Source organism: Ahaetulla prasina, chromosome 2 (genome assembly GCF_028640845.1).
Source record: "Ahaetulla prasina isolate Xishuangbanna chromosome 2, ASM2864084v1, whole genome shotgun sequence".
Classification (NCBI taxonomy): domain Eukaryota; kingdom Metazoa; phylum Chordata; class Lepidosauria; order Squamata; family Colubridae; genus Ahaetulla; species Ahaetulla prasina.
This window is the reverse complement of record NC_080540.1, coordinates 149879529-149892582: the sequence shown is the minus strand read 5'-3', so window position 1 is coordinate 149892582 and position 13054 is coordinate 149879529. Positions and strand designations below refer to the sequence as shown.

The 13054-nt window shown below is 50.2% G+C and overlaps 1 protein-coding gene across 1 annotated transcript in view; it reads left to right on the top strand.

The window, feature by feature from the left end:
• DGKE (diacylglycerol kinase epsilon) overlaps positions 1-13054 on the top strand; it is a 39624-nt gene that overhangs the window by 12705 nt on the left and 13865 nt on the right. The window contains exons 6-8 of the mRNA XM_058168816.1: positions 2770-2927; positions 6031-6082; positions 6931-7044. Coding sequence (XP_058024799.1) covers positions 2770-2927; positions 6031-6082; positions 6931-7044 — 324 coding nt within the window. The remainder of the gene's footprint in view (positions 1-2769; positions 2928-6030; positions 6083-6930; positions 7045-13054) is intronic.

Here is a 13054-nt window from a genome sequence, read left to right as displayed (position 1 = left end):
CCTGCCCAAGTGATATGTTCAGCCATGAAAAATCTTGTCCCTAAACCAAATATTAATGCAAAAGGGCTGCTTCTTAGAGCCAGTTTGTTCTAAAGGTTAAGATGCTGGCCTAAAAATCAGGAAACGCCTTAGGCACAAAAGCTTAAATTTGTTTTCTGAGGTTTTCACGGATGTTTGTATGTAGGTCTTTGGTTGTTCGGGTTTTCTCCCGTGTAAAATTGGAAGTGTCTTGGGGACATTTTGAAGAAGTCTCATTCGTCATCTTCAGGCTTCGTGAAGCACAAAGCTGAAGCCTGAAGATGATGAATGAGACTTCGTTGAAACGTTGCTAAGACACTTCCAATTTTTCATCTTCAGGCTTCAGCTTCGTGCTTCTGGGAGCAATGTGTGATCGCAGCTGTTTCTTCCTTTTAACTGCTAGTGGGGGTTTGAACTGATTGGGTGGGAGCTTGGCTGTGTTCTGATTGGATGGAGGTTTTTTTGTGCTCTGATTGGCTGGGGGTGTGTCCTGTTTGGGTGGGGGCTTGGTTGTGCTCAATTTAGTCTGTGTTGCAGGGGGATTTGAGCTGGTGAGCTGCATAGCTGTTGTTTGGCTTTGTGGTGGTGCTACATCTTCATAGTGGGTGTCAGTCTGCTGCATGTATGGATTGGAGGGGTTTGAAATGGCCAATGTTGCAGCTGCGGTCTGGCTTCTGGTCCTTGGTCGTGCTTCATGATCAGTGTGGGTTTGGGTCTGCTTTCTGGGTGGATGTGTGGTGGTGACATCCTGTGTGGACCTCGTGAGTGTGGGTCTGGTGTCATTCTTCGTGTTAAAGCAGACCCAAACCCACACTGATCATGAAGCACGACCAAGGACCAGAAGCCAGACCGCAGCTGCAACATTGGCCATTTCAAACCCCTCCAATCCATTGAAGCACCTCGCTGGCCAGCCCATTGAAGCACCTCGCTGGCCAGCCCATTGAAGCACCTCGCTGGCCAGCCCATTGAAGCACCTCGCTGGCCAGCCCATTGAAGCACCTCGCTGGCCAGCCCATTGAAGCACCTCGCTGGCCAGCCCATTGAAGCACCTCGCTGGCCAGCCCATTGAAGCACCTCGCTGGCCAGCCCATTGAAGCACCTCGCTGGCCAGCCCATTGAAGCACCTCGCTGGCCAGCCCATTGAAGCACCTCGCTGGCCAGCCCATTGAAGCACCTCGCTGGCCAGCCCATTGAAGCACCTCGCTGGCCAGCCCATTGAAGCACCTCGCTGGCCAGCCCATTGAAGCACCTCGCTGGCCAGCCCATTGAAGCACCTCGCTGGCCAGCCCATTGAAGCACCTCGCTGGCCAGCCCATTGAAGCACCTCGCTGGCCAGCCCATTGAAGCACCTCGCTGGCCAGCCCATTGAAGCACCTCGCTGGCCAGCCCATTGAAGCACCTCGCTGGCCAGCCCATTGAAGCACCTCGCTGGCCAGCCCATTGAAGCACCTCGCTGGCCAGCCCATTGAAGCACCTTGCTGGCCAGCGAGACGCTTGGATGCAAGCAGGCTTCGGCCAGCAGCCGCCTGGGGCTCGGATCGGGAGGGCAGAGCTGCATAGATCAGGGGGTGGACAGCTGCTTCGAAAGGAGGGGGGCGAGGAGAGGGGCGACGAATGGTAGAAGAAAAGGGAGGGCTTGGTTCAGGATGGCCACGGGGAAGGGAAGAAGCGCTGGTGGCTGGTGGAGGAGTGCGAGGGGCTTCGCTCCTTCTATGTCCACCACCCCCTCCTTCCTTCCTCCCTCCCTCCCTTCCTTCCCTTGCTCCCTCTGCGGCCTGCATTCCTCTCCACTTCCCATGCCCCCCTTTTGCACCCAGGTCAAGGCAGAATTAGCAAGCCGCACCTCAGGCCGGTGCCGGCTCCCCCTCCTCCCCCCGCCCCCATCACCACCTTCCCTTCCCTTCATCACCTTCCCTTCCCTTCCCGAAGCCGGGGTCTCCCCGGGCTGGGCCATGACCGAGTCAGCTCATCCCCGTCACGCCGAGGCCGGGTCCGCCACATAAGGAGACGAAGCTGAACGCATCTTGACAGGCGAAGGGGGCGGGGAATCGGCGGCGGCGGGAAGGAGGGAGCGTGAGCGGCTGCTCACGCGCCCGGTGGCGCCGAAAGCTATGGGGAGAGAGGAGTTGGGCGGGGGTTACCGTGCTGAGGGCTCACAGCCTAGTGGAATGTAGAAGCTGCAGCAGCTCCCTGCTTGTCAGGGTGATGGAAGTGGCTACTAAATTGGGGGAAATTGAATGGAAAAAGCTGATGACCTTGTGTTGGATCGGGTGTGCTGCGAGGCCACCATACAAGCGTCTCTCTAGCCAGCAATCGCTGGATGGAGGCCTGCTTTGGTCGGCGGCCTCGCAGCCCACCCAATCCAAGCGCCACATGGCCGCCGACAGACACCGGTAAGTAATGGTGGGGAGGGGAGGGGAGGGGCGAGGCGAGGCGAACCGGCAATTTAACAAACGGTTCAGCCGAACCGTCTAGAACCGGTAGAATCCCACGACTGTATATAGCTATATATATTTCAGGTTCCACTTTAGGCTGAAGCCTCACCAGGCTTTGCGAATATTATTAGGTATATAGTTTTCCAGTTGTTTTCCTTAGAAGCCCAGCCATGCTGTTAAGGAAGAATCCTTGAAGCAGAATTGCAATTAGTGGCAATTCAAGCTGTCTCTGAAATTTCAAGGATCAAAGATGTTAGCCAGCCAGGCATATAAAAATCTCAACTCTTAACCCTGGATTAATGCTTCTATTTCACAGGGACAAGAAAGGTACGTCCCTCGGGTTGCGATTTTACCCCTGGGCACAGGTAATGACCTATCAAATACCCTCGGCTGGGGCGCTGGCTATGCCGGGGAAGTTCCAGTGGAGCAGATTCTACACAACATCATGGATGCAGATGAAATCCGGTTAGACAGGTGAGTGCTTGAAAGCAAAATCTCTCTCAAATTCCAGCTCCTGCCTTCCAAAAAAAAAAAAAAAAAAGATCCCCTTTGAATTGTATCTGGAATCCAATCTCTTGAAATTTAGAACGGGCTTTCACATGGTTCTTTACAAAGCTGGAAGAACTTTCTTTCTCATTAAATACAGGTGTACGTTATAATTGCGCCTTGGCCAGCCCTTCTGTTCCTTCCTCTCAGGCTTCCTTCTCTGGCCCAATTGCCTCCTGATCTTTCCTGCATGCTCCCATTGCTTTTGTCTTGTTTCTCCTTGACAGCCATTGCTACTAAAGATGTTGACACATGTCATTGCCAAGAAAACTGCCTAGCATTTTCCCATTCACCACCACCACCACCACCCCAATCATTTCTGCCTGGATTAACCACATTCCATGCACATCCCTAGTATACAGGCAGTCCTCAACTTACGACCACAATTGATTCCAAAATTTCTGTTGCTAAGTGAGACAGTTAAGTGAATTTTGCCCCCATTTTACGATCTTTCTTGTTACACTTGTTAAAGCGAATCGCTGCAATTCTTAAGTTAGTAACAAGTTGTTAAGCTTCCCCGTTTAAATTGGTTTGTCGGAAGGTGGTAAAAGGTGATCACATGGCCTTTGGACACTGCAGCCGTCATAAATATGAGCCAGTTGCCAAGCCTCTGAATTTTGATCATGGGGATGCGGCAAGAGTCGAAAAGCAGTCACAAAGCACTTTTTTTCAGTGCCGTTGTAACTTCGAACGGTCACTAAATGAACTGTTGTAAGTCGAAGACTTCCTGTACTTGATACTTAGTGCTCTTTCAAAAGGCCCTGAAGAGAACAGTTTTTGCCAGCGGGCCTAGGGACCCCAGAATGATATAGAGCCCATCAAGTGGTTTAGTTAATTGTTGTTGCAAGAGGTTATCTTGATTGAAGTTTGTGTTTGGAGTTTTATTTCTGTAAGCCACCTGGAGACACCGAGAATGAATTCCGCAGATATATAAATGTTCTAAATAAATAAATACAGTGACCATTAGTTATCATTTTACATGTGCAGTACAATGATACCTTGCAAATATGCCATATCGTTTGAAAAATGTTTTTCCAATTGTTTTGGAGACTACATTGTGATCCGGCCTGTTGCTCACAAGATTTAAACAAATGGCACAAGACGGCAGATCTCTTCTTTACACACAAAAGGATTTGTATAGCACTTTCTTTCAATAGTCGCCACTTGGATAACGTGCCGTTGATAGTGAAACTTTAAAGAATGCTGCAGAATAATTAGAGTGCACTTGCAGTACATTCAGTAGTAATGTAGAAGGACCCTTACTCCTTAATTTTTATTTTTTTTCAGGTTCCACTTTAGGCTGAAGCCTCACCAGGCTTTGCGAATATTATTAGGTATATAGTTTTCCAGTTGTTTTCCTTAGAAGCCCAGCCATGCTGTTAAGGAAGAATCCTTGAAGCAGAATTGCAATTAGTGGCAATTCAAGCTGTCTCTGAAATTTCAAGGATCAAAGATGTTAGCCAGCCAGGCATATAAAAATCTCAACTCTTAACCCTGGATTAATGCTTCTATTTCACAGGGACAAGAAAGGTACGTCCCTCGGGTTGCAATTTTACCCCTGGGCACAGGTAATGACCTATCCAATACCCTCGGCTGGGGCGCTGGCTATGCCGGGGAAGTTCCAGTGGAGCAAATTCTACACAACATCATGGATGCAGATGAAATCCGGTTAGACAGGTGAGTGCTTGAAAGCAAAATCTCTCTCAAATTCCAGTTCCTGCCTTCCAAAAAAAAAAGATCCCCTTTGAATTGTATCTGGAATCCAATCTCTTGAAATTTAGAACGGGCTTTCACATGGTTCTTTACAAAGCTGGAAGAACTTTCGTTCTCATTAAATACAGGTGTACATTATAATTGCACATTGGAACATTTCTTGTATTGATTATTCTGTTTCTAATATTGTTTTAGGCCAGTGATGGGTTTCAAAAAATTTTACGACCAGTTCTGTGGGTGTGGCTTGGTGGGCATGGCATGGCTTGGTGGGCATGGCAAGGGAAGGATACTGTAAAATCTCCATTCCCACCCCCCTCAAGGGGAAGGATATTGCAAAATCCCCATTCCCTCCCGATCAGCTGGGACTTGGGAGGCAGAGAACAGATGGGGGAGGGGCCAGTCAGAATTTTTACTACTGGTTCTCCAAACTACTCAAAATTTCCACTACCAGATCTCCAGAACTGGTCAGAACCTGCTGAAACCCACCTCTGTTTTAGGCCATATATACCATGTTATATATAAGCACAAAATAAATTTTAAAAATCCCCTTGGTGGATTTTTTTTTAATCATGCAGGGCATTTGGGATTCTGCCAACTGAGGCTAAGGCAGCTTGGTCTGTGACCTATCAAAGCTTTCCATTTCCTGGTTAATAATGTTTCCTCCGTGTTTATAACCCCTGACAGTCAAGCTGGAATTATTTTCAGGGATCTCTGAGACAAAAAGCAACATTATGCTAGCTAATCCATTCTTAATGAACAAAAATTAAGGGATAGTATTGTACATAGAGGGTATGTGGCACCTAGATTACTAAAATGCCCATGGTCATCTCCATTCACAGCTGCTGGTCTTCCTGCCCCACCTGACTTTAATTAATATTTTAGGTTCTACATTTAAATACATTGAAAACCAACATCCTGTAAAACCAAACAACAATCTTCAGCACCAACTTCGCTTACAAGAATTCCTCTGATAGGTATTTTTTAAAAAAATAAAAATATAGAAAAGTATCCACATCCATATAAAAAGACAATGTTATTCTAAGAATTGAAGCAAACATCTTGAGAAGCTAGAAAAAGGAGCAAGGAACAATCTTTGCAGTTTTGCCTTCTGATGAAAGGGGTTATATGGCAAGGTGTGCCCACCAAGATAAATATTTTGTGACTAGATCAGCCCATTCAAGTGGCAACTATAAGGGCCTGCCACTCCCAGGTAGTCACAAAATGAACCCAGGAAGCAACTTATTCAGGATGCCATTGTTAGCTGATCGTTTTCTGTTTGTTTTGCCATTGTAAAATGCCAATCTGCATTCTCTCTTAGGTGGAAGGTTCAGGTAATAAACAAAGGATACTACAACTTAAGAAAATTGAAGGTAAGACGGAAATATTTTTGTATAGTGATTAAAATGCTATAATATAAGAACCTGATCCTCTGCGGGTAAATGGGTAGCTTCTAGTGATCCACTTGCATCTGCTAGATTCTGGGATTCTTGGATCCAGCAAGATTCTTAAGGAAGCATGCATATTCAGGAGAATTGGCTTAAATTTAGAGCAATCCCAGTGTGAGGTACGAAAGAGGTGGATTATCTGCTATTTCTAAAGATTCTGCCAGCTGATAGGGAAGAAAGTACATTAACTTTTTTTCCTTTGAAGGAATTGTTATTGACAGTTTGGGAATGGGAAATATCCATGTTAGTCTGAACTGGGGACATTTCAGGAGAAGAGAAGAATGTGGCTAGTTCAGAGATTTCCCCCCCCCCACTCCTTTTATCAGTGGAGGTGTAATTCTCAATCATCCTACTCTCTGCCAGAGAATAATTCTAACATTTGGTCTAGTCTTCCTGCTGTGTCTTAACTGCAAAAAACTTTTCCCTTTAATGTCGGTAAGCCATAGCAGTGCTGAGCAGGAGGCAGAACAGAATGTTCAGATCCACACACATTCTTCAAAAAGAACATTGCATGACCCGACTGGGCTTCCTTCATCAGCCTCATGGCATTACTTAAGCCCCAGGTCTTTTTTTTTTTCTTTAAAAAAACAAAAGCAAATAGTGTCCCTTGATGTGTGTGCGTTTTGCAAAACTGACTCTTACAGGGGTTTTTTTTGAAAATTTATTCTTTTTCCAGTTTTGCATTGATTATTGATGGTTGCTGTTCTCCCCCTCTCTCTCTCCCTCCCTCTCTCTCTCTCTCTCTCTCTCTCCCCCCTCCTCTCTCTTTCCAGGTATTTACCATGAATAACTATTTTTCGGTAGGGCCAGATGCCCTCATGGCTTTAAACTTCCATGCGCACCGTGAGAAGACGCCATCTCTTTTTACTAGCAGGATTATCAACAAGGTAGGTTGAATGGGCCAAACATTCTGGCACAGATAATCCTCAATTTTTACAACTACAATTGAGCCCAAAATTTCTGTTGCTAAGCAAGACAGCGGTTACATGAGTTTTGCCCCATTTTATGCCTTTTCTTGCCACAGCTGTTACGTGAATCGCTGCAGTTGATAAGTTAGTAACCTGGTCGCTAAGTGAATCTGGCTTCTCCATTAACTTTGCTTATCAGAAGGTTGCAGTCACATAACCCCGGGACATTGCAACCATCACAAATATGAGCCAAGCATTCAGATTTTGATCACGTAACTGTGGGGATGCTGCAACAATCATAAATTATTATGAGTTAGTTAGTACGCATGTCCAAGATGGCACCGCGCCGCTGAACGGGAGATGCGGCGACGGGCCTTCTCCGGACCTGACCGGGTTTGGGGGGGTCTTTTTAGGAACTTGGACCCCCCGCCCGGGTAGAGGGCAGTGTGCGTCATCAGGGAAGGGGTAGAGTGGGGCTGGGCGGCTCCGGGCTGCTCCAGGAGGAGCCCCGGAGCGCCCCCCCCCCAACGGCGATGGCCCGGCGTTCTCCAGCGCCGGCTGCCGCGGCCGGGATTCTTTGGATTCGCCGGCGGCGGTGGCGGCGGTGGCGGCAGCCGGCGTCGCATGGCCTCGGGAAAGCCCCAGCGGCGATGGCCCGGCCTTCTCCAGCGGCGGCTGCCGCGCCGGGCTCTTTCGGGATTCCGGATTTTTCGGCGGTGGCGGCGACCGGGCTTCGCATGGCCTTGGGGAGGGCCCCGGAGCTCTCTCCCACCAGCGATAGACCATCGTCGGGGATGGCGGCTTGGCCTGGTTCTCCCCGCCAGTGGTGGCGACGGCGGTGGCGGCCGGCTCGGCGATCCCTTGGGAGGAGCCTGGAGCTCTCTTCCTCCCAGCGGTATGATCTTCAGTGGCGGCAATGGCGGTAGCGGCGGCCTGGCCTGGCCTGGCCTGACCGGTCTGGAGATGGCCTGGCCCGACGGTGGACCGCTGGGCCCGGCGAACTGGCCTGGGGGTCAGAGCCGGTGGTGTGGCCCAGCGGGCCCAGCGGACGAGTGGCCTATTCCAGCGGCCTATTCCAGCGGCCAGGCCGGCTGGGCGGCCTATTTGGAGAGTGCAGGTGGGCCCGATGGACGCCTTGCTGGTACCATCTGGAGGATGTCCTCGGGCCTAGTGGTCGTCCTCTCTATTATTTTTACCACCTAAAGGACGTCTATGGACCGCCTGCTGGGGGGGGGACCTTTTTAAGACCCTGCTCCCCCCCCCTCGGATTTTGGGAGAGACATGGCTTAGCGGCTGAGCGGCCTTGCCTGGTGGATGTCCCTGGCCTAACAGTGTAACAGCTTCCCCCTTCCTTCCTTAACCACCCCTCGGGACTGTAGAATGAGGGGTTGGTGAAAACGACTGAATTATGGCGGTGTTATTCATCTACCGCCCAAGAACTATTCCTCAACTGTGCCTACCCGGAATTGCCGGAATTATCAATTATCATCTTGACTGGTCCAGGATGGGCTTGTTTGCGGACTCTTAGTATGCGGACTTTTACAGCGGCCGACCTTCTTGCCCTGCGAGATTCCCCTCTCTCGCGGGTTTGGCCCCCTACACTATCGAGGGCCCATCTTGAGGACGGGTTTTGGAACCCCGAGAGGTGGCATGCCAAAAATAGGAGACTTAGGGGATTTTTAATTAATTGTTTTAATCGTTTTTTTAAGGGGAGTTTTAATGGGAATTTTAATGGGAATTTTAATGCGGGGGGGTGGATGGGTGGGGAAAACCCGTCAGGAGGGGCTAGGTCCACCATGTGTTCGCGGCAGTAACTTAATAGGTCCTGGGGTTATGGCGAGGGGTGTCGTTCCAGTTTGTCAGGGTCGAGTTATTACTACGGTAAGTGGGAGAGGCAGATATGACGGAAGGGGGGGGCCACATCAGGTCTCGGGGGCTCGCCTCGCTGTTTACGAGCGATTGCGTGCTCCGCCCCCAGAAATTTCCCGTGACCAGTGGCCAGAGTAATCGGGACCTGGGCCCCCGGCTGATGTTATGTAATGCCAGGTCCGCGGTTAATAAAGCCCCCCTGATTGCAGATCTTATTCAGGAAGGGACCGCGGACGTTATGGGCATTACGGAGACCTGGTTGGGCACCGAGGGGGGGGTCCCCCTAGTGGAGATGTGCCCACCAGGCTTCCGAGCATTCCATCAGCCGAGGGCCCAGGGTAGGGGTGGAGGGGTGGCGGTTATTATTAAGGAGAGTCTCGAGCCGAGGAAAACCACTGTGCCTCAGATAGCTGGGTGTGAATCCTCTTCGTGAAGTGGGGTCGAGAACTCAGGTGGGCTTGTTGATCACGTACCTGGCTCCTTGCTGCGTGACTACAGCCCTGCCTGAGCTGTTGGAGTTGCTGGCCGGGCTGGCAGTTGAAACCCCCAGACTGTTGGTCATGGGGGATTTCAATTTGCCATCAGCCGCGTAGCATCTTCGGCAGCTCAGGAGTTCATGGCTTCCATGACGGCCATGGACCTGATTCAGTTAATTGACGGCCCTACCCACGTCGGGGGAGGTACCCTAGATCTGATTTTTATCTCTGGCCAGTGGTCTAATGATCTGGTTTTAAATGATTTAGTTGTTGAACCTTTGTCATGGTCAGATCATTTTCTCCTTCGTCTAGACTTTCTGACCGCTACCCACCACCGCAGGGAGACGGAACCAATGCGCTGGTTCCGTCCCAGGCGCCTGATGGACCCGGAGAGGTTCCTGACGGAGCTTGGGTCGTTCCCCGAGCACCTGGCCCACGACTCGACTGAAGAGCTAGTTGCGGCCTGGGAACGGGCCGCGGCTGGAGCTTTGGACCGTGTCGTGCCTTTGCGGCCTCTGACCCGGCGTCGGTCTCAACCAGCTCCTTGGTTCTCCGAGGAGCTGAGGGAGATGAAGCGCCGGAGAAGACGCCTAGAGAGTGCCTGGAGATCCAGCCGCTCTGAGGCTGACGGACACTAGTTAGGTCCTATAGTAGGACCTACCTAGTGGCAATGAGGGTTGCGGTTGCCCCACGCTTCCTCCTCATTGCGCCGGCAGATAACCGCCCGCCGCCCCAGCCTGGGTGACCCGCCTCCTTCAACAGGAGGGGCGGGAGGACCCCCTACAAGGGCGTGCCGAGGAGTTTAACGGTTATCTATACGACAAAATCGTTCAGCTTCGGGACGGATTGGATCAAAATTGGGTAGATCCAGGCGAGGGTTCTGAGGCCCGTCTTGTTGAGGTGGTTTGGGATGACTTTGATCCTGTGACTCCCGAGGACATGGACAGGTTGCTGGGTAGGCTGAACGCCACTACATGTTTACTGGATCCGTGTCTCTCCTGGTTAGTACTGGCTACTCAGGAGGTGACGCGAGGCTGGCTCCAGGGGATTACAAATGCTTCTTTGCGGGAGGGGGTCTTTCCCGCGGCCTTGAAAGAGGCAGTGGTGAGACCCCTCCTCAAGAAGCCTTCCCTGGACCCAGCTGTTTTAGGGAACTACCGGCCAGTCTCCAATCTTCGCTTCACGGCGAAGGTTGTTGAGAGTGTGGTGGCATGTCAGCTACCCCAGTACCTGGATGAAGCTGTCTATCTAGACCCGTTCCAGTCCGGCTTCCGACCCGGATACAGTACGGAGACAGCTTTGGTCGCACTGGTGGATGATCTCTGGAGGGCCAGGGATAGGGGTTATTCCTCTGCCCTGGTCCTATTAGATCTCTCAGCGGCTTTTGATACCATCGACCATGGTATCCTGCTGCGCCGGTTGGAGGGGTTGGGAGTGGGAGGCACCGTTTATCGGTGGTTCTCCTCCTACCTCTCTGATCGGACGCAGACGGTGTTGACAGGGGGCAGAGATCGACCCAAGGTGCCTCATGTGTGGGGTGCCGAGGGTCGATTCTCTCACCCTCCTGTCCAACATCTATATGAAGCCGCTGGGTGAGATCATCAGTGGCTTTGGGGTGAGATATCAACTGTACGCTGATGATACCCAGCTGTACTTTTCCACCCCGGGCCACCCCAGTGAAGCTGTCAAGTGCTGTCCCGGTGTCTGGAGGCCGACGGGTCTGGATGGGGAGGAACAGGCTCAAACTTAATCCTCCAAGACGGAGTGGCTGTGGATGCCGGCACCTCGGTACAGTCAGCTGCAGATGCGGCTGTCTGTCGGGGTGAATCATTGGCCCGATGGAGAAGGTACGCAACTTGGGCGTGCTCCTGGATGGTCGGTTGTCCTTTGAAGACCATTTGGCAACCGCTCCAGGAGAGCATTTTACCAGGTTCGCCTGATCCGCCAGTTGCGCCCTTCCTGGACCGGGATGCCTTATGCACAGTCACTCATGCTCTCGTTACCTCTCGCCTGGACTACTGCAATGCTCTCTACATGGGGCTCCCTTGAAGAGCACCCGGAGACTTCAGCTAGTTCAGAACGCGGCTGCGCTGGTTATTGAGGGAGCGCCTCGAGCTCCCATATAACACCTATCCTGCGCAGACTGCACTGGCTACCTGTTGTTTTCCGGTGCGCTTCAAGGTATTGGTTACCACCTTTAAAGCGCCCATGGCTTAGGACCGGCTATCTACGGGACCGCCTACTGCCGGCTTCTATCTCCCATCGTCCGATGCGTTCCCACAGAGAGGGACTCCTCAGGGTGCCGCCAGCCAAACAGTGTCGACTGGCGGCCCCAGGGGAGGGCCTTCTGTGGGGCTCACCCTGTGGAACGAACTTCCCTCGGACTTCGACAATTACCTGACCTTAGGACCTTTCGCCGCGAACTTAAAACTTATTTATTCCGTATGGCTGGACTAGCCTGATTTTTATTTTTATTGGATGGGTTTTTAAACATTCTGTGATTTTATGGGGAAGTACGTTTTTAATATTTTGGGCATTTAAATTAGTTTTTTAAGGGATGTTTTTAATTATTGTATGTATGTATATTTTATCTGCCTGTTCACCGCCCTGAGTCCTTCGGGAGAAGGGCGGTATACAAATTAAAATATTATTATTATTATTATTATAACTGTGAAAAACAGTTATCGATCACTTTTTTTCAATGTCATTGTAACATTGAATGGTCACTAAATGAATCGTTGTAATTCAAGGACTACCTGAATTTACCTGTCCTTCATCCAAATAAGTTAATTAAATTGTTGCTGTTAGTTGTGAAGTCGTGTCCAACCCATCGCGACCCCATGGACAACATTCCTCCAGGCCTTTCTGCCCTCTATCATCCTCTGGAGTCCATTTAAACTCATGCCTACTGCTTCAGTGACTCCATCCAGCCACCTCGTTCTCTGTCATCCTGTTCTTCTTTTGCCCTCAATCTTTCCCAGCATTATGCTCTTCTCCAGGGAGTCCTTCCTTCTCATTAGGTGGCCAAAATATTTCCGTTTCATCTTCAGGATCTGGCCTTCTAAGGAGCAGTCAGGGTTGATCTCCAGTTTGTTCGCCTTGCAGTCCAAGGGACTCACAGGAGTCTTCTCCAGCACCAGAGTTCAAAGGCCTCAATTCTTTGGCGCTCAGCCTTTCTTATGGTCCAACTTTACATTGCAACTGGGAAAACCATAACATTGACTATACACACTGTCAACTAAATACATATAGTAAAACTGTACCCATTATCTCCCTACAGTATTTAGAGGAAGTAACTTGCTGAAAGTTACCAGTAATAGTCTAGTCCTAGTTCGGTATTCTTGATTGTTACACTAAAATACTGTACATTCTGGAGAATATATCTCATCCAATCTTCTTGTAGATACAGATAAGCATACTTTATTTTCTCTGATGGGATTCTGTGGTTTTTATGACAGCCTCTAATTCAGGACATTCTTAATCTGAGGGGAGCATAACAGTGGTATTACTTGACTTAAACTGTAACGGAGCCTGCCCATTATGGTTGCAAGTGGTGATAGCCTTTAAGTGATGGCTACCTATATGTTATTATCAATGCAGTTTGACTCATAAGAAGATAAGAGTTCACAAGTTCTGTTATGAAG